The sequence below is a fragment of the Macrosteles quadrilineatus genome, unplaced genomic scaffold (assembly GCF_028750875.1).
Source record: "Macrosteles quadrilineatus isolate MER2022 unplaced genomic scaffold, UCM_ALF_1.0 Scaffold_9__3_contigs__length_116548681, whole genome shotgun sequence".
NCBI classification, from domain to species: domain Eukaryota; kingdom Metazoa; phylum Arthropoda; class Insecta; order Hemiptera; family Cicadellidae; genus Macrosteles; species Macrosteles quadrilineatus.
This window is the reverse complement of record NW_026542602.1, coordinates 24,063,045-24,085,415: the sequence shown is the minus strand read 5'-3', so window position 1 is coordinate 24,085,415 and position 22,371 is coordinate 24,063,045. Positions and strand designations below refer to the sequence as shown.

General features: G+C 32.7%; 1 protein-coding gene across 2 annotated transcripts in view; it reads right to left on the bottom strand.

The window, feature by feature from the left end:
- Positions 1-847: 847 nt before the first annotated feature.
- Positions 848-22,371, bottom strand: part of LOC129002232 (integrin beta-PS-like) — a 41,916-nt gene continuing 20,392 nt past the window's right edge. Inside the window, exons 4-18 of one of the 2 annotated variants that reach the window (XM_054429884.1) lie at positions 21,403-21,631; positions 20,694-20,778; positions 15,739-15,909; positions 14,271-14,369; positions 13,072-13,236; positions 11,769-11,891; positions 10,148-10,315; positions 9,745-9,873; positions 9,156-9,266; positions 7,842-8,016; positions 7,156-7,262; positions 6,181-6,310; positions 5,357-5,503; positions 2,776-2,915; positions 848-2,287 (exon numbers count right to left, since the gene is read on the bottom strand). In XM_054429884.1, coding sequence (XP_054285859.1) covers positions 2,222-2,287; positions 2,776-2,915; positions 5,357-5,503; positions 6,181-6,310; positions 7,156-7,262; positions 7,842-8,016; positions 9,156-9,266; positions 9,745-9,873; positions 10,148-10,315; positions 11,769-11,891; positions 13,072-13,236; positions 14,271-14,369; positions 15,739-15,909; positions 20,694-20,778; positions 21,403-21,631 — 2,045 coding nt within the window. In that variant the 3' untranslated portion in view covers positions 848-2,221. Of the gene's footprint in view, positions 2,288-2,775; positions 2,916-5,356; positions 5,504-6,180; positions 6,311-7,155; positions 7,263-7,841; positions 8,017-9,155; positions 9,267-9,744; positions 9,874-10,147; positions 10,316-11,768; positions 11,892-13,071; positions 13,237-14,270; positions 14,370-15,738; positions 15,910-19,413; positions 19,499-20,693; positions 20,779-21,402; positions 21,632-22,371 lie in introns of both variants that reach the window. The other variant, XM_054429883.1, reaches the window with a different exon arrangement.

The window sequence follows — 22,371 nt, the reverse complement described above, 5'->3', positions numbered from 1 at the left end:
GAGTCACTCTTGATCTTATCTTTTCAGCTCGGATGGATGGAAATCTTGTCTTCCGTGCCTCACCCTGTAGGTGTGTAAAAAGGACACCCCCAATTATGATAGTACGCCACTGCAAACCACTTTTTTGCCTTGTAATTCACAAATATTGGTATAATTATCAGGATAGTACTGCAGATAGTATAGTATAAATAATAAATAACTTGGTATGAAATAAATAAATTTAGAGATATATAGCCTCTGGATTGTTATTGAACATAGTTAAATCTAAGGCTTACCTTACGATCCGATCCAATTTATTTTTAAGTTGAGTTGAGACCTAGGTCCGTTCGTCAGTCCTTTCTCCTTTGCCTCATAGGCAAGCTAAACCTTTTTGTTCTCCATCTCATATTTGAGATATTGTCGATTTGGTATCATTTGTACATTGAACACATATAAAAATATTTACAAGGACATAAATGAAAACAACTTAGATACATGGCCATATGATCTTCTTAACATCCCAACTCCTAAGTTGTTTTCATTTACCGGTATGTCCTTGTAAAAATGTATATGTGTTTAATGTTTTTACAAATTACCTTTTTCATTAGGATTTGAAGTTACGCTAGATCATAAGCTCCAAAATTACTTCTAAATCGTAAAAATCTGTTTAATAGGAAGGTTGGAAAAGGGATGTAACATGGAAAACCCTTATTGAAGTAAGTATATAAAATTATTTTAAAAGGGCAAATAATGTAAAACACAATATTTATTCATGTTTATTTTCATTTTTGTTATTAGATTAATACAACCAAACTAAAAACAACAGGAAAAATTTACATTAGAAACCAGCAATAGGAGAAATTTATTATCCAGCCAGACTTTGCATAAAATCAATATATAAATTATCTGTTTAGTTTATCAACAAAATAAGTGGGCTATATAAAATAAAACTCCTTAAAACGTTCTTAATCTTTAAAAATATAAAATCCCAAAAAAGCATATAAAAAATAATTAAGTTTTTTTCTAGGCAAAATAAAAGTCTGTTATGTCATTTGTATAAAAATAATAACCTTTTAATACATAAAGAGAAAAACAAAGGCTATTTTAAGTATACATATGAAATATTAAATCCGGGTCCAAAAGTACATTTCTAAAATTGTTGGAAGGCAATCCTTAAGGCATTTAAAGGCTGTTTTATTAAGTCTACAAAATGTTTGCTTGTACTTGTGGAAGACACTTTACTGAATTATTTCTGTGGGAAGCTCAAATCTTTCCTTTCTGCTTCATAGCAAACTAGTTAACACAATTGTAAAGTTAGTTCATTTAAGTAAAAAACTATAAGTACATTAACATTTGCAATAATACAAAGAGAATAAATAAAATCTCACATCAAAAGCAACATGAATAATGACATAAAAATCTCTAAAAGCAGGCGTAAAGGTTATTAAAGGCCATTATGTACATCTAACACTAAAATGACTGAGGCAGGCTTTAACAAAGCCTTTATAAATAGCAAGTCTGTTACATATCTTAACATAATCTTAAATAAATACATCTAAATTAATAATAATAACAATTAATTAACTATGCTTAAAAATATGTTACAGTGTTATGTACAAATGAATTGACTTATAATTACTGAAACATCATTAGGATGCATAGCACATTTGCAATTTATTCTCCAGTTGTTACTAATGTTTAACATTTTTTTACTGTGCTGGACATTCTAAATACAATTTTTCGCAACTGTACAAAATCTTAACTTTGCTGTTAAAATAAAAAATTGTATTTAGTAATAAAATGTGAAATTGTAATTTATAATGCTTAACTTTTTATAGGAGATAGGCCTAAATTGGTAGTTTTACCAAGTAACTACGAAATGTGCATATTTTGTTTCACACATGTTTCTCACATAAGGAGTGAAAAGTGTTCTACTCACTATGTTATCTAAGAAAGAGAAACTAGACATCTACACCTCCGTGGATCAAATGGATGTAAAATAATTTTATGAAACATTTCTTAAACTCCAGGAATTTTACGTTGGTGAACTTTTAAAGCTACAGAATCAGTCAACAAATTATTTCCCCTACTTTTTATGACATAGAAAACAATGTAGAAACTTGTCACATGTTTAAAGGAGATGAAAAAATGTTCCACAAAATCAATTGACAGAAGGTGTGTTCTACTATATGTTCTAATTTAAGATGAACACAGGTTACTTAGAAGCAATGGCACTAGGAGATCACTTTCCAGCGTAAGTGGGGTTCTTGAAGGTCGAAGTGGCTTGCTTGTAGATTGGATTCTCACCCTGCAAAGTTGCGGTAAATTATTATGTCCGATTAAATTGCTTGAATAAATTAGCAATAACAAAATTTGTATTGGCACAAAACGTTATGATAAAAGTGTCGGCGCTTCATAAAAAATAACTTTTAAACAGTTAGGCCTAATAGTTGGTTCATAGTTTATTTTGATTACGGCTTTTTAAGTCCCATGGGTCATCTCATTTTGAAAATATATTTTTTTGTTAGGAATTTTTCCACTAGACCCATCTAATAGTTTTCTTTTTACTTTCTTCAAATCCATGTCCATGTTTATTAGTCTTAAAAGCTTCTTAAATTTAAGTTTTATAACAATCATCTCATTAAAAATAAAGAAATTGTCGAATTTGACGTATGGGGCTATAGTCATACCACACTCAGCACTAATTTGAATGGCAACTGCTGATTGCCACCAGAAAATAAATATGTCATAAACAATTAATAATAAAAACTAAAACAATATTTTGATTTAACTTACCGTATCCCATTTTGCCATGGACCTCTCTTTTTCAAACTTGGCGAACTCCCTCCGGTCATGAATGGTGGTAACCAACTTCCACAGCAGCAGTAGTGCCAATCCAATCAACACTATTGCCCCGATCACTCCCAGTACAATACCTGCAAGTGACAACACTGATTATGAGGCTGCATTGCTACAAACAGGCATGCTTAACAGAAAACAGAGCAGTACTTTACCGCAAGCGTTTAATGTTTATCAAGAGGAAATCCTAGAATTACTCTCCTATCCAGAGTTTCGATCTTCTTTTAATAATATAAACAAGAAAGTTGTGTTTAATATGTTACATTCAATAAAAAAGATAATGAGTTTTAAACGCAAGCCAAGTTGATTAGGAATTATTTTGAAAAGGGATAAGAGTTCAAAGAGCTTACCCGAGAAAATAGAGGAAAGATAAAATCTAATGAAACAATACTGATGATTTAAGACAAAAATCTTTTTTCATATTTAATATACTCTCTGAAGAAATTCCTGTACTAGGACGACATATCAGGGTTATGTTTTGTGTTTTTTTTTCTATTTGTATATTAAGTCCCTGAAATAGATTTGTCTCAGGTAAGTTAGCTTTACTCTCTCCCTTTTCAAAATAAAAAAAATATAACTTTGTAAATGTCATAGCAATAAATTATGCTATCTCTACCAAAAGGTCATTATTATATAGATAGGTAGTATAACAAAAAAGGTTGAGACTGTTTGTATAAAAATAAAATTCCCATTGGCAATGCAAAACCCTAAAAAGAAATATTTTTTTTATTTCACAAATATATGTGAAGAAGTTACAAGTTAACAAATTGAGAGGGGTGGAAATGGCAAATCACAGAAAGTTACAGATATAGGTAAGCAAAAAAAGCCCACACCAGGAAATTGATTCACTAACACTTTTAAGTGGAAATATAACAATAAATATTACATTGGTAATAGACATCTAACATAATATCAAATTCAAATACCAACAAAAGAAATGAACCTCGCACATCTTTCAGTTTCCTTGGTGAAGTCATTAAAAATGTCCTAAGGCAATCTGCTAGCTCGTTAACAACTTTCTTCTCCAGGTTAATTAATAGGATTGTGTTAGAAATCTATTGGAATTGAGAAACAATTTTAAGGGAACTTGCACGTTATGTTGATAAATCTGTTAATCTGTAATCTAGTAATAGTTTCTAGAAATCAACATTTATTTTGTTGGTAAAAATATACTCATTTTCAAAAAAAAATATAATTTTTGTGTCTAAAATTTTGAAAATAATTTAAAGAGTTAAAGCAAAGACTAATCAACACAAGTAGACTCCTCATCCCATTGTAAATTTTGGAGCTCGTTTTTCGTGTCTAGTTCATGTACGGTAACACTGGGCGCTAGTGTCGACAAAATTTTGTTTCTATTATTTTAGGGTTAATTTCTTTATTTGTGCTTTCCTGTTGGTTATATAACTAGGGGACGAGTTATTGTTTAGCCTATGATTAATTTGTATTATTTGGTTAAACGAGGTTTTAAATTACTTAAATAACAAGAAAAAATTGTAAACAAAACACGACCTCTACAGTACACCATACAGAACTAACAATAAAATTGTCTTCAGCTGTTCCATAAGGATGAGAAATCTACTAAGGGAATATGTTTTATCTATGGTTAAAGTGATACACATGCTTCCAATGTAATTAAGTTGAAAAACTATTCAATGAGCTACTAAATGGTTATCAATTAATTTAGCTCTCTTATCCCTTGAAGTTTTACCTACTCCACGTTTGTTTAGATTTTTAGTACATATTAAAATTAGTTTGCCAGATTTTAAAAAGTCATGGTCATATGCTTTGAATTTTGTCTTAGTCATCTCTTATCTGTTAAATGTTTAAACTGAACACATTTTGCGTAACTTAACATTCTTGTGAACGAACAGTTATTTATTTTTCAAAATTACAATGGTCAGATGGGTTTCAAGTACAAAAGTATTCAAAAATGAAATTAACATTTAAATCTACTATCAACCAACTTAAAAAATTATTCATCAGTGTTGGCTTAAAAAATAATTCAAATTTAACTAAGAAGTTGGCAAAAAGGCAAGTTTCCAACAAAACTAATATTATACTTATTAAATTCAGGTTTGATAAATCCTTTGATTATGAGAACTATCGGTAGCAATCATTTTCTTAGTTGCCATATTTTTCTTTTCTTTTTACAAAAAAAAAGTGGTTGGCGGCCTCTATTAATCTTGCATTTGCCCGTCCACATAGGCTAAAGACATGTGCGTGGATTGTATCCAGCAAAGCAAGGAGTAGCAGCAGTGACCAGGATCTGAACCCACAACATCGCCGCCTTGGGTCAGAAGTCAGTGACGTTTCCAATTGAGCCACCAACTCACATAAGCCAGTCTCACCTCCTAAGGCAAGGCTTTAATTTGGAGAGTGGTTTAATTTTAAAAATTCTTGGCATCAACCCTTTACACTCTTACCTGTTTTAACCCTTTCATGATTGAAGTAATATTAGTTTTAAAATCTCTATTATGAAGCTTGGACATGTCATCCACCTATTCACTGATGAACTCACCTAGGACATAAACTTGTGGAGGACATTCCCTCTCTTTCTGTGCCGTGATTATCTCCTTCCCCTTCTCATCGTAGGAGTACACATAAGCGAAGCGGCAGTCGTCTTCATCATAGTAAGTACAGTAATTTTCATCTAGGTCTTCACGGTCTGAAAATTAAACAAAGTTAACTCATAGCAAAAACTTCAAATGTTTGCATCATATAAGATCAAACGTGTACACTTTACTTATGTTAAGTATATTTATATACTCAGGATGTCTACAAGTTCTGTTTAACAAAAACTTAGGACTTAGTGACTTTTGCTCGTAATTAATTTTCTATAAAGCTTGTAAAACTTGAAGCTGTAGTCTCACTGAGGTATTAACCGACTAGTAATGAACCATCATCTGCCGGCAACACCACAAATTTATAACCAGTAATAGTATCACTTGGCCAACATTGTTGTTATGTTACTCATCAACTCGTCTGTATAATTTTTTGACAAAGTTTAAAACCCAGTGATGAAAATTATTCATAGACTGGTATTCAATTTGAGTATGAACTCTGAACCTCTAAAGGTTAATGGTTCGATTCCAAGCTAGATTTATTCTCGGACCAGATGCAATTTGTCATTGGGTTACCAATTAATTAATAATGCTATCTAACAAAAAGTTTGCATTAAATAGTGACAAGACTAGGGTTTGGAGCATAACCATAGAAAAAACAGTTCAATTTCTCATAGCATGGGTAAACAGAAATAAAATCAGTGGCTTTATCAGGCATAAACTTGAGTTCCATCAGGCACCTATATTACAATAAACGTATAGAGGTTACATTATTTTATACCTTCCACAACATCCACGACGTTGGGTACAAAAGTACAATTCTTGGCACATTCCTCTTCTGTGAATGGCCCAGTTTTGTACACCTGACACTGGACGCAGTGTTTGAACTCCTCACATCTCCCAGGGCAAGTCTGCAAAAACATAAATAAATATATATTTACTGTCATAAAGCGTGTTTATTAAAAGCAAGTTTTAAAACATGTAACATTTCCAAAGTGTGTGTTACATTGTCAGAAAGACAATTTTATTCTACATTTCAGCAAGAGGTGTTTTAAGCCTGTGTGTAAAAGTAATTTGTGCTGTAATTCTACACAAAGATGCCAGGCCAACAAAATGACCTATTTATTCTTAAAATGGTGCTTGGACAATTTTAGCATCAAAAGACCAGTAACTCTTTTTGAATTACCTAAGTTAAGTGATAGAAAATTCCGGCAATTTACATTTACTGTACTTTACATTTTGATTGTAACTATTTTTAATCTGCTTAAAAAGCTATCTTTATTAAACGTTTCATTCAGACTGTGCAATATGTTTCTTTGATAAAATTTGTTGGTTATTGTAAATACTTTTTAGACTATTATTTAGTTTTAAGAAAGCACTATTATAAATATTATAAGATAATGACAAAGCACCTGTGCATTTACATGCAAACTTTGCACATTATTAACCAGTAAAAATGATTTATTTTAATTTAATCATAATTTGATTTGCCACACAACTGATCAAATTTAATTAAAAAACAATATGGAAAACAAATGAGTGTTGTATCTGTAATCAATAGGTCTAATGAGTTTTGTCTTCAGAAGATTAAAACACAACAGTTGTCTCTTCATAAACTTGGGCCAACCTGTAACATTAAACATCTTATCCACTAATTTAAATTTACAAAATGCTGAAGACTTTTTAAAGTTATAGAGAATACAAAACTACACTTCGTTAAAAAGTATTCTATGATAGATGAGTTTATAGAGCTTACTGGGCACTTGTCGCAGTAGCGTCCGCTGAAGTGGCCGTTCTGGTCGCTCTTACACTTGCAGGCGCCACACTCACAGGTGCCGTGGCCGCTGCAGATCTCTCCACCACCTGCATACATAATAACTTCACAACCAGAAATAATCACAATACATTCAACACATTTAATTTACATAAAGAGTTCTTTAACGTATTCAAATATGGGCTTTTCCTAAATATTAGCAATGTTTCAAAGCTCAGGTGTGGGATAATATTTTTTTACATGTTGAGAAAAGTTTAAAATGGTAGAAACAACAGGTCTACAAAGGGTGCAGGTAACAATAAGTTGATGTTCGTTGGTAACAAGTCAAATGTTTGAACCATTATCTTACACAAAAAAACTCAACAATAGCAATGGTAATAACACAAAATAAAAATAAAATGCAGAAAAAGCCCCCATCGGCCACTCATGATTACATAACTGGATGCAGTGGTTTGTTAATTCATTTAAAAAGATGTTAGTTTACCAGTACAATCAAGAGTTTGTTAAAAAGGAAAAATTTTCAAGAGTTATTTTTTCCCACTGATAAAAATATGCATACGTCAACGAAGTGCAGTGTTATTGGCTTCTAAGAAGTGGATACTTTGAAGAAATCCACCAACAATCATAGGATAGAGATTCAACTAACAGTTTTACACACTATCGCTTACCTGGAGGTATACAAGTGTCATTGGTGGCTCTACAGTCGCACGCACTGCCTGTCCAGCCTGGGTTACATATACACTTGCCACACTCACAAGTGCCGTGGTCAGGTCCTGAACACAACACTCCGTTGTGTCTGTCACATGAGAAGTTGTCACACTCACAGAATTGCCCAGTGATTTTCTGAAAGGAAACATAGAGTGAATGAGTGCAGAAACATTTTACTAATTAGTGAATCAAATAGTTTTTTTACCGCCACTGAATCGAATCGCGATTTTATGCATAGAATCAAATCGAATCTGAATTTTGATACATTTTTGATGCATTGCACACCCCCATTAAAACAATTTTGAATAGTGTACTTTTCTTATAATGTTTTAATTGTTAGTATTTCTCAATAACTTATTCAACTCAATAGTAGAATGTGTTCTCTTTCTTTCATTTACTTCCTCGAATTTTTAATTTAAGAAAATTGTATCAAATACTTCCTAGACTTTTCCTAACCTGCACTGATTGTACACCAACTCTCCTGACTTTCACGGATCCGATAACAATCCCTTCATTTTCCCACGACCCTAGACCAATTCCTGACTTTCTCTTACCAACGATTTTATCTAGCCCTAGAACTATTTCTCTGACCTTATTGTACCCTTGGCATTTCCCTTGGCTTTTGATGATCTTATACCTGACCCAAAACCAATCCTCTGATTTTCTCTGAACGTAAACCGATTACCTGGACCTTCCCTTACCCTAAACCAATGCCTCTGCATTTCAAACACTTCTTTCACATTCTACAAGCGCAGAAATGCTGTTAAATATCAAATACTCTAATAATTATCCTATAACCAGCAGTTAACTTTATTTATTTATTTATTTCCAAAATTACAAATTAGAGATTTCAATCGTGGCTTAAAACAAATGTACAAGGGCAAAAAATCCCCACAAAGATTGTACATCTGCGTAATGTAAATCTACGTGGGGAGAGTCTTTGTCGCTCACCACTTCACAGACAAGATAACAAAATAAACAAATAATTAAAATAAAAAAGGAATTTAAAAAAATGTCCCCTAACGTTGGTAAAAAATACTAAAATGAACATGAACACGATTGTTATAGATTGAGTTGAACAGATCTATAATAAAATAAACTAAGTATCCATGAATGAGGGTGCCAGTACTGAAGTGAGTTTCAATTGTTTAGTTTAATTTAGTTTTGGATTTGTCATCGACATTCTTATGTCCTGTACTGGGATCTGATGAGCTCTTCGGCAGCATCATCGCTCAGTACAAGAAGCCAATGCCCGATCTTTCTGCTGAACTGACCTCTCCCTCATTCTGCCTAGAGTCACAGTAGCACTGGCCACATATACAGGAGCCTCTGCCTGAACAGTCCACCATTGTAGTGTTGTCTGGTCGGCATCCAGCAGTCAAGTCCTGTTAGACAATATATTGCTCAGAATAGAATAAAACATAAAAATATCTTCAATTAATTGTATGCCTATTTAAATCATATTTCCAGTCCCATCATACATACAAATCCTAACTCTGTGTTTTCTGTAGTTACAAAATATTGAATTTTAAAATGTACAAAAGTATCATAAAAACCATTATTTACAAAAAACTCTGACTTCAAAAGTTTCAAATAAGGCAAGCCTACCAATGGGAGGATGCAGCTAACTTTGATGTATTGTATATTAATTGTAGTAGTTATGATTTTCACTCATAAAAAATAGACTTGTACCAATAGTAAATTTTGCAAGAGGCAAATGAATGGTTACATTCACATTTTCAATCCTTTAAATTTAAATAATTATATACAGGATTGTTTAGTTTGTTAAATAAAAGCGTGATTCTGAGAATCTTAGAATCTCATCCAATCTATTGGTAATTGAAATGTATCTGAGCCAGTTACCTGTTCGCTGCCCTTGATGTTATCACTGCTACACTCGCAAGTTCTGCCGAAGTGAGAAGCGTCACATTCACAGATACCACAGGTGTAGGTACCCACTCCTGAACACTCCTCAGCTCGCTCCTTGTACCCCTGAACATGCCATAAAACATGTAAGATACTAATTTAAATTAAATTGACATAGAGCAGGTTCTACAATATAAAGAAGGATTTCAGTAACTTGTTTTACTTTACATGTCCAGTTGATATCCAAGACCATTACAAGATTCATATTAGTTGGAAACATCACTGGAGTTTGAATTGTTTCTTTACAAAAAATGTTGGAAAATGCAAAATGAGTTGTAAAATAAACCTTGTAAAAGGCCAGTAATAACCATGAAATAAACCAGTAATGGACATTGCTTACCGGGTTTCCAGGACGTTCACAAGGACAAGAGCAGAGCATTTCTAGGTTCACTGTAAGACTTTCGTTGATTCCCACCGGGTAGATTTCAAAGGTTTCCTTCCACTTGGCCGGATCCTCCGGACAAGCTTTTACTTCCACCAACACCTCAAATTTAATTTCGTCTCCGACCTGGGGAAAATGGTAAAATCTAGGTAGGTAGTGATAAAGAATTACAGGTGGAAAATATTGAACCGTTACGTAAATTAAAAATAGGGCCTAGTATAGTAAAATAAATACCATAGTACCTCAGTGACAACATGTATGTTGTGGCAAATATTGCATTACGTAGTCATTTAAGTACATACCAAAGTACAAAAATTACAGAAAATATAATTTAGATACTAGCACCCTTTTTGAGAGGTTAATTTACAATTGATCTCTGAAATTCTTTGGTAGAGTAGATGGAGTGCCCAGACAAACAGAATGCTATCATTTGAGAGACCTGTCATTTAGTTCTGTAAATAGGTGTGGTCCGAACACCCTGGTTATGGCATCATTTAATAGATACAAGCCTTCGGCGATTGACCGGATTGAAATATGAGCCTCCAGAACAGAGGTTCCATGTTCTAGACATATCATAAATGTTTTCTTTTAATAAGAAATTAGCTCAAATTAGTTCTCAAAGGTGGGATATCTCCTTCTGTATTGTTCTTTGGGGACCCAATTCCAAAACAGAAAAAAACTTCTCTAAGCATAATATCAGTGGGGATGATAGTAGCTAAGGTTTTAAGCTATAGATCATTATCAAAGAACCAATATGGAATCATAGAATTTTTCAAGTTCCTTTACAATGATCAAGATAACTTTGAAAAGTTTAAATTTAACCACAACTATTACACACACCACTCAAACCTATTTGGATTTCCACACTGTAGACCTTTTCTAAATAATAGTCTAAATTACAAGGTAGGCCTAGTCAAAATTATATTTTTTTTTGTCCTAGGATGCTAGGCACGAGCCTGCGATTGTTTTTCACATTATTTCAGGCTAGACCTAGGGGTTGCGGCACTATCACTTAGATAAAATCCATTAGTGATTTGGCAGGATTTGAACCCGGGACCTCAGGAACCGAAGGCCTTTGCTCTAACCACTACACCAGCTCGCTCCCCAATCAAAATTATTAACAAAATATAAAAAACAGTAGCAAATATTCTTTGAAAAAATTTGTAAATGTTAAATTTGTAGATAAATAATTATCGGATAAATCTTATTATAGCATCGAGGAATTCTTTCTCAATGATTTTGGTAGTTTATTTTATTAAAAGAAGAGTTACCTACTCAATTCTTTTGTTGTAGTCAAATCATTTGGAGTTAAGTGGGATAATATCATCTCCTGATACAGACCAGATTTGTCTCTCCATGTAGTTTTAAGCTTAGGTAACAACGTTTTCAAAAGCAAGAACTATTATACTTTTGTTTCTATAATATTTTAAAATGTTAAATGCAATTATTTTTATCATAACGAATATTAACTAAACTTCTATCCATGGGTATTTTACTACAAAAGATGTTATGAGTTAATAAAGAATTAAAATTTTGAATCTGTATCCAATGTGTATACTGTAGTTGTTTATGCTCATACCTTCAGCCCGTCACATTTGTTGGTCTGTACGAGAGGTCCATTTGAGTTGAGACAGTGAGAGTAGTACGTCATCTTGACATTGCTGGACGCTGTATCCTTCATCTCCACTGATGACTTGATTTTCTGGAGAAAAATAATACATTTTGAATAAGAAGTTGTTTAACCTAAGGGAGTTTCTAGAGTATACTTTAAATATCCAGTGATGTTGACTATTTACTTGTACAGTTTGCATATAGGTCCCCATGGTTTTTAAATTTAAGGGTACAATTAAATTAATTAGGCCAATTTAATAAATATTATTATTTCACTTATAAATTACAGTATATGAAATAACAACTTTAAATACCAGAAAATTTTGAGATTTTTATTTCCTTTTTTGACAGAATTTTGGTAATTTCGGGATTGAAATCTTGGGATTATAAAGCAGAAGTCTGCAAAAATTGTGCATTTAAAATTGACAATGTCAATGTGATGGTGGGGGATTTTGGAATTGATATTGAATCAAAAGACATTGAGAATTGACAATTTCTTGATAGGCCTATCACCGGTTTCAAAAGTTTGGAGGTATTAGAACTGGGAAACCTTATTAATTGCAAAATTCACAGATCATTCACTGTTTTCGCAGTTAGGTGGGTAACTTTTTTGTGACTTTGTTTTTACTTGGATGATAAAAAGGTCACTGGCTACTCAACCCATTCATGTAGGATTCATGTAGAATGTCGGAACAAATTTTCCCAGAACAGTGGCTAGCACGGATATTGTTTTTAGCCTGAAACTAAGATATTTCTAACTATTCAGAGGAAATCATAGGAGCCTGTTTTGAAATCATTGTGCGCAAACGTTACTTGTATTATAGTATAGATATTTTCAGTGCTCGAATTGTAAAAAACGAGGTGCCGGAACTATAACCTATTATGTGATTTGTACCTATTTATGCCAGCATTTTTATCTATCCAAAAGAGAGGTACTGGAATTCCGTTCCGCCGCATTCCACCACAAATAGAGCACTGGATATTTTAATCAAATTTGGCAATTTTGTTAATTTTATATTAACCTATCAACATTGAAAAAAACCTCAATACCTTCCCTGTAGCAGCAAACCTAAGTACTCATTAAAATTAATGTTATTTAAATAGGAAATAAATCTGACAATTTTAAGGGAATATTTTAGTAGGAATGCAACCAGGTAAATGGAAATTCGGTATTTTACATTACGAGTTATAAATAATGCAATATAATAATCTGCCACAAACCTTCTATTTAAAATGAGGATTAATGTTATGATGTAAGTACCGGTACTCACATCGTACTGTTCCTGCACCAGCTCCACCACGTTGCTGGAGTCATTACTCAGAGTACCACTAGTGCTGCCCTCTATATGCTTATGTAGTCGGTGGTACACCCCTGACTGTTCCTGAGTCACTGCGAAGATAATGTTGATGGCGTTCTGCTTCACTTTTAGGTTTATCTGTTGTGAAGTCAAACAAAATTTCAATGTTGATAATCCCCTTATCATTCCTGAGTAATTTTAATAACAAATATACAGTATATATATATATATATATATTAGTTACTTCAGTAAAAGCACAGAGAAGTAAGATACAGAGAAAACATTCAATGGCACAGTTGAGCCGTGTCTAGCACCAGTCACTTGTTTCTAGTATAAATTCTATTGGTCGTTTCCTTCCGCTCTCCTCTCCCCCCTCAGCATCACGTACTAAAGGGCTCACGCTGTAGGAAGATCACATGCGGTACAACTGCTGTTGCAAACAATAGACATTCGGGCTCTTCCTGGCTCGGTACTAGTATGTTTCCGCCAGACCATTCCCGAACTAAAAGCGCACGGTTGTGCCATAACCATGTTTCCTCTGCGTATCTTACTTCTCTGTGGTAAAAGGCACAATGATTATTAATTTCTTAAGCAATTTTTTATGTTTTGTGCTGAAATTTACTATTTTACAAGTGTATATGGGATTTCTCAATAAGTATCACTACATCAATAAGGACAAAATGAAGGACAGAAGTTAACAGTAAATACTTAAGCCATCAATCTCTATTATCCATCCCTGCAGATAAACAAATCTAATCCAAGCTAGTTTTAGCCAAACCGATGGTGTCCATTATGATAGAATGTGCATATACTTATTAAAAATGGTTTAAAGACCTTATTTTGCTAATAAATTACATTTGAATATTGTAACATGCTTCAGTGGAATGTCTTCCCAAACACCTCAATTAAAGAAATAAACCGATAACTCAACCACATCGATATGATAAATGTTGTGTTGTGTAATGAAATCATTCACGAAGCAACTTAAAACAAATTCATTAATTTGCAGGAAGTGATGACATTTTATTAGTAGTTATATTCTTTGGGATGATTGACAATAACATTTTGTCTGAATATGTAGCACAGTGCTGGTTACTTTTGGAAGTAGTTATAAATCAAATTTACCTTAGAAGTAACAAAAAGTAAGATTAAGAGAGCAACAAATTACACACCTGAGATATAGATGGATAGTCCTGTAGAGTAGAGTGAGTGTATGTACCATCATTGCTCAGATGGCACAGACCGTCATTGGGCTTGACAATACCTCCCAGCTGAAACATGGCAATTCGAACTATGACACATGTACACGGATCTAAAAATTAATATTCATGAATTTTATAAAACCTATTAACTTCCTATAACAATTATTGTGGTCTCTTATAAATAGGAAGTAGTGTATCATTGACTTGTACATACTTACATCACTTCTCTGAGAAAAAACTGACTACAGTTGGTTTATTAAGGTGGCGTGTTTACTTGAAAGCCAAGGTCAATGAAGGAACATCAAATGGGCTACCAAACTCTTCAAACAAATTAATTATAATTTGTATCAAAATTCAGGCAAGATTTTGAAACACATAAAATGCATTGAAATAATATTCAATTCAAACCGTTTTAAGGTTATAAATAATGGTATAATTTAAACAACTACACGTAAGGGGTACAAATGCTACACAAGCATTTAGTAAAACTGGTCCGGGGAAACTATTGTTCAAACATTGTTTCCATAATGCATTCTAAACACCACTAGGAATACTCTACAAACCTATTAATTCATGCTGTGGTTGACTCATTGAAACATTCAGGGCATATAAAAAAATATGCAGGGGGGATTTAAAAATATTAGGGGAAAGGAGAGGGGGGTAAATACTTACAAAAATCCTTTTAAATATGCTTTAATCAAAACAAACGAAAAATATTAACATTTCATTTACACACAAAATATTTTTGTGGGGCACCAAACCATTGCACTATGGTTTTAGATGAGCTAATTGTTGCTCACAAGGTAGTAGGCTATATGTTGCATGGTAAACTAATTATGCATCGGAGGTATTTGGAGGATTACAGATGTTAAATTTACTCAAGTGACAGGATATATTATTAGTGTGATTAAAGCCTTGTTAGTTACTGAGATTAGCAGTTTTTTTATTTTTTTTTTATATCAGGCCATCTATAGAATTATTTATCACAATCACGTCTTTCAAAATACTTGATAGAGCTTTTATTTAATTTTAGTCCCTTGACACTCAGTTTGCCAGTTGTAATGACTATTGTTACCATAAACAGCCAAAATTGTTTCAATTACAGCTGTTTCTACCGCTCCCATGGCCAATGCCACAGCCACCTTTTTCTTTGTATCAGCTCAAAAGCCATCTTCTTTCCACCAGCTCAAAATTTTGGTTCCTATGTTGCTTACTAGATGTCACCACCAGCAGAAATAAATATAAATTAAATTTTGAGTGACAAAACATGGCAGTACCACTAGAAATCAAGAAGTAAAGACAACCAATTTAATTTTTAAACAAACTGATGTACAACTGGTCAGTACAGCTGGCCAGCCGATTGATTGAGCAGAAACTGAAAAGAATACGAATTTTAAAATATAAGTAAATAAAGTGGAGCTAAATTAGATACTCTTACCTTTCCGTCACCAGCGTAGTGAAAACCAGCATCAGTGGAGAAGACAAGTAGTTTTCGAGCCTTCTCCCTCCATCCGATCTGTTCGCGACAGACAATCGCCTGCATGATCGCATCAAAACCGCCCTCTGGAGCATCCAGATTACCGGAGACTGCAGCATTGTGGACTTCCCCCTAGAGATAGTCCACGTCAACAAGCTGTGATCTTCAACCTCTACCATCTACTGTCACTCATCACCATTGACAAACTGTTGTTTGTGTGATAAATTATTTACACTGCTTTGACAGAAAATTGGGATATTATACTATAAATCCAAAGAAATATTTAAATATCATGTTCTCACATTTTGAACCTAATTGACAATGAAGTTGAGGTACAGCAGTGGTGAGTGAAAATTGTTTTGATAAATATTTACACTTACATGGACAGCACACACAAACACAACCCATATTTTACAAGAAATATTTACCAAGAACACAACAAAACTTAGTTAGATACTAATCTTTTTTGGAAGACGACACAATTTTTGTTAATACACTGAATACATATAAAAAACTATATTATTTATGTTTGTAAAACTGAGCCCATGCTAATATTTAGCTTATTTAAAAGTTAATTGCCATTTGTCTATACATATATAAGATTAAATCATTTCAAAAATTTATTGATTATATAAAAATTGTCGCCATTTCATTTAAGATGTATTTAAAAAAGTTCTATTGCCAAAAGAATAGGTAAAAATAAAATCCCTAAGGAACTAACTGTAATCTACAAAACAAATTTCATAGTTGGGAGTTTGAATAATTAGAGTTCTACTGTAGCCTTTGATTAGCGAAATTTGGACTCAAACTTCAAACACAAAAGTCACTCTAACCACAAAACCAGCATGCCTCTATCTTTTTAAATAATCTTAAAAAATTCTAAATCTAACCTGATTTACTGAATCAATACCCATCTAAGGTAGAAAAAAATAACCAAACAACACTAAAATAACATGCACATGCAACATAGCAAGCAATGACAAGTCTGCACATTTACTTGATTTCCCTTCAGTTTAAATAGATTAAGTAATTTTGTGTATTTATAACGGTCCACAAACAAATTAATGAAAAGAAAAAAGAAAGTACGGTATATAAAATTGCAGTATGATTTTTTAATGAATTGAATAATCATTACAGAATGATTAGACATGTAGTTTAATTTTAAATAATATACAATTGCTAGATTTTCAAAAGACAAGATGTTGTATTTAACCATACTAAATATTTAAATTGAATTTTAAGTAAACCAAGCTATTCCAACACCAAAGCATTACAGATTAAACAACTAGTAACCTTTAACTTTCCAAATACATACAACAAGCCATAAAGCATTTGCATTATCGTGTTCACTAAAATATTTACATGTATTTATATACAAATATAAAACACGTTTAGGTCATTATTTTCGCCTAGTCGCATTTTCAGCTAGGTTATGGAATCAATTTAATTAGAATCAGAATCAATTTGATTAGAATTAGAGAAAAATCATTTCACTCTAAAAAGCAAACTTATGTCACCGCAAAAATGTGCTTAAAATCAACTTGTGTTATTTTGGGATTTCAAAAAGGAAAAATGTGCTTTTAGGGACAACCACTTCCTTGCCACTAGCATCCTCTTGAGAAAATAAAAGAAAGAAGTTAAAGCAGGATAGAAGAGAAAAGGAGAAGTTAAGAAGTTAACAACTACAACAGGCTGGGTTACGTAAGTAATTTACTTTTTCTTCTATACTGACTTATGTGAGTAATACTATTTTGCAAGTAATGAACAGTTTGTAGAGTGATTCTTTTTTTCTTTAATAAGGAACAGTATAATCTTTTAATGAGGTTTAACCGTAGTATGAAATTCAATTCAGTCTAGTAAATTACTGTAAATTCCCTATAAATATGTCATATGAAAAACGATTGTTTATTAACTGGCATAAATCAAAAGACTTAATGTAAAAAAAAAAATAAGATCAGAACACAGGTGAATGACTTTACTATTTTTTTGAGGGAACAACCCATCATTGTAAAGTTTAATACCACAGAATGAAGATATTTTTTTCAAAAATATGGATGATAATGATATTAATAGACTATTAATTTCAACAATATCAAACGGTAGCATAAAAACAATTTAAAAACGCACACTGCAGACAGAACATTATTCTTAAATTTTATTTGGTAAAAATACTGTCTCGATACAATACAAAACCATTACAAACTGTCTTAGGCCAGCTTTCAAACAAAACAGCAGACACCCATTCAATACTACGTCAAATGATAGTCATGTTTGGTCAATGATGATATCATCAGTCTGAAAAGTAAATTGAATCTTTTTGTATGTAGTAATTTTTTCTTAACTCAGTGAGAGAAACTATGTAAATAAAGATAAGTAAAAAAAGGGGTCATGACTTTTATAGCTCTGGAAAAAAGTTCAAGTGCCATAGAATATTCCCGCAACCTATGTCTCACAGATATCAAACCATGGTAAGGTCTTGGTCTAAATAGGTAAGACAGTCTGACTGTAATCTGAACACAAACTGCACTTCAATGAAGGTTATGTCTTTGTTTGGGTAGTAATAATAACTTCGTTAATTGTTGCTTATGGTCAATAATAGTTCTTGTGGATCAGGACTAGTCACAGTATCTCATGGTGATTCGATGTAAAATTACATCATATTAATCTGATAATGACTTAAGCTAACAAAACATTCAAAGCTAGTAACCCTTCTTATGAAGCCACATAGCCATCTGAACAAAATAAACCAAAAAGGTTGCAAAACCTCTGTTATGTCAATGCGATTCCACAGAGAATTTGGTTTCCATAAGAATGTAAATACAGGTCACGGGTGACGCTCGTCATTTTGCTGCAAACACAGAAGTTCTCGATTTTCTCTCGACTACGCAACTTTTTTTTATTTGATCCCATCGCAGAAGATGTATTTATTTGAATGGTATTTATAATTGTTACAAATTATTCAGTCATTATTTTATGTCATAAAAAAATATGGGCCACCAATTTAATATATTGGATACTTAGAAAAACCAGAGTGGGAAAACCGTTCCCAGCCCACTAAACCAATGAGCGCATATGTTTCTTAATTTGGGAAAATCAAACTAGCACTTAAATATAGACAAAACAGAGGTATTGTAACACTTATGTTGTATTTGATAAAATGATTCTGAGCAAGTAAAGACAAATACAAGCAAATATGACAAACACAGTAAACTTTAAAGAGATCAGAGTTATCTTAATGTTAATTAAAATTAACTTATTAATAAAAAGGCTTTATAATTATGAATATTATCAAAAAGTACTAAATGAAAACTTATAATTCAGAAGTGATTAGCTTCAACCAATGATTACCTTAAACTCATATCTGTTTTTGGTTTTGAAACAACTTAAATATCAAAACCCACAGGTTAAATGAGTTTTATGTGTATTTGCATACAAAATATACTGTACATGTATCTTCAATCAAGTCACCAGTGGATTAAAGTTGTCAACAATGTCATAAGTCACAGTGAAAGAAAGAAAATAAATCATAACACTCAAAATCAAAATCTTCACAGGAAAAAGATCAAAAATGAAAAATAGTTTGAGAAGATCAAGAGGTTTCTATCGGCAAGGTAATGGTAACAACTTGAGACTTACAGAGAATCTACCGGTATCGGTACTTAGAGACATGACATTCTGATAGCCGTAAGGGGCCGCACAGCCTGTACAAGGTTCAGCCAGGCTGGAACAGAAAAATCGTCAGCTGACACCAATAGCAGATACCAACATCACAACATAAAATATGGTGTTGTGCACACTGCTGTCAATGTATGTTGTGGAAGCTTCAAATCAGTGACGTGCTGACGGAATGAATGAAAACAAGCTATACCAAGGATGTTTTAACAGTAAGATATAAGACTTTATTATTGTCATTTCATGATAGCACAAAGAAGTTTTTTCTCTTGCCAATACGCTGATTTTATTCTTTACCTATGAAAATAAAGTGTGTATTATATCCTGTAAAGTTTATAAAAACTTGCCAAATTTTACCGTTTCACAATAAGTGATCTCGAGAGGGTTTGTGTATTCATATATACTCAGCAAATTAACAATCTACGCAACAATTTGTATAAGAGTATTAATCTACACTGAATGTTTTGTATTATTCAGTGTCCTAATTTGACAGCAATGTACAACAACAAAGGATAATATTTGTACACCAGAGTCCTCCATTTGCTAACCTCCCCATGCTGTTGCCGACCTGTAAAAACAACAACACCTCTTCAACAACAACAACATTTACCAGCCGGTTATTTACCAATGGGCTACTTTAGAATCATTTTCATTGTATGATCTAGCTTTGCAATAAATTAGAAGCAAATTAATGACACTGCACTGAAGTCAAACTATATTATCAAAAACAACTTTGGAGCACTAAAAGTGATTTTCAACCGTTGTCGAGCATACTCAAATATTAATAATTTAGTAAAGAAACTGAAACAACAAATGTGGTTACATCATTTACGTCATTAAAATGTTTGTTATTTACTGATAATAAGATAGACAAGTTTATAATTTGGAATGTTTAACTACATTTTATCGACTAAACACTACTTTTCTGTTTCTATGTTAAAATATTGCCTTCAGCAACTGGCAGGTAAACTTTAAAAAAATAAAAATCTGGACGAATCAAAAGATAACAAAATAATAAGGCCAAACAAATTTAGTAAAACAAAGTAGGCCTATGATAAAAAATTGAATTATCAAATAATAAAATATATACTGTATAGGACAACATTAGGATGTTGACATGCACTGGTGCAGTTTTGACATGTGATACAGATGACAACATTTAGTGCAATATTGTAAGCAAGAGGTGTCGTTATTTTTACAGCTCGACAAGCTAACATGTATTCTGAGACTCATTCATGACTTACGTTGAACCTGGCCGTGTCAGTCGTCAACATCATGTGATTTCGAAAGCCGTAAGGTTTTTTGCATTGATCGCAAGGCTCCTCTAGTCTAAAAATGAATTAGACATCAGATTATTTAGATTCATCCAGCAATAAATTGTCTGAAAAATCCTCCCAATGTTTGGTTGTAGCAGTACTGATATAATGATTAGAAAAAAGAGAGAAAAGGAGTAATAGGGAGAATATAAGTATTAAATAATTGGAATAGAACCTTGGTTGAGATATGATATACACAATGAGTAGGCCTACAGAGGTTATAGACTTTATAAGTTAAGGGTAAAATTCTAATACTGTAGTGAGTATTTAAATAATTTTTGTTTTGAAAAATAATGGAAATTAACAATTCTTTCTAATGCATCATGGCAATACAAATTACTCTAATTACTTTGTTTAAGGTTTCATCCAACCTAATTAATTTTTCTAAATTTGAAACCAACCAGAAAAATTAAACCATATGCCTATTAATTTAAAACTTCACGGTTTCATCGCTATCAGACTACAAAATCTTTAACAATCCCAAAGAGTGTGTAACAATATAAATTGTATACACTACGAGAAGATTGAATAATGTACCGATGTTAATTTCCACCATTAAATCAGCTTCTCTGGTATAAAAACACCCTGAAAGGATATTTATTCCTCGCAACCTACAGTTTATCTCTGCCAGACTTACTTTTTGGGCACAGTGCTGACGTAAGGCATGACCACTTTGTCTACAAAGCTGCCGAAGCCCAGACGGAAGTTACTCGTAATACTCTGCATCTTCCTGGCCAAGACATCACCTAGACTGGACAGTTTCTCCTTGTCATCCTCCATACTCTTGCTGAGGTCCATGAGGTAGTAGAGATCCACGGGATAGTCTTCCGCTTGAGCATAAGCCACTTCCAGCTTGTACGCTTGATCTAACAGGGAATACAATTTAAATTTCATGAGTAAATAGGGTTAACTCAAGTGAAATCTTTTATAACAACTCAGTTCAAAATGTAGGGATTTTAATACTTTCAAAATTCAGATGTAGTGGTGTGTTGATACACAAATTCATAGATTCTCAATACCAATACCATTTTTTTCTGAATGGATTGGTTATGCTTCACCAAACCCTGTCTTTATGTCTTTCCATGAAGTATTTTTGAGGTAGTGAGGTGATTTAAAGTAGAGTAAAATATTATTGCAGCAATAAAAAATTCTAACTAGTCAATTGAATGAAGTTTACAAGCCCTTATATAAACACGTTAACTACTATATCGAGGTAAAGAATTTGTTCAGGCAAAGAAGATTTAAAAACAAACATCAAAAAGAAAATGTTGTTATGACTAGAGGTGTGCTAGTCTTATATTTTCTGTCACGCTAAACTCGAGGTAATATTGTTTTTTGTGACCATCTCCCGCGTCTGTGTAGTCATCATCAATGACTCCCGCGACCAAGGAATGTCATTGTCGATCTTTGCTGTGTCGGGTATCAGTATCAGAATCGACTTTTGACGCGATGGTCTTGAGAATCGACATATCCCTATTTCAAAGCATTGCATTGAACTTGCATTTATAAATTAATCACAGTCGACTCTCGGTAAACTTGCTTTGGACTACCAAAAACATTGGAAGAAAAATAAATAATAATACCTACTAATTACAACCCAAAAAAT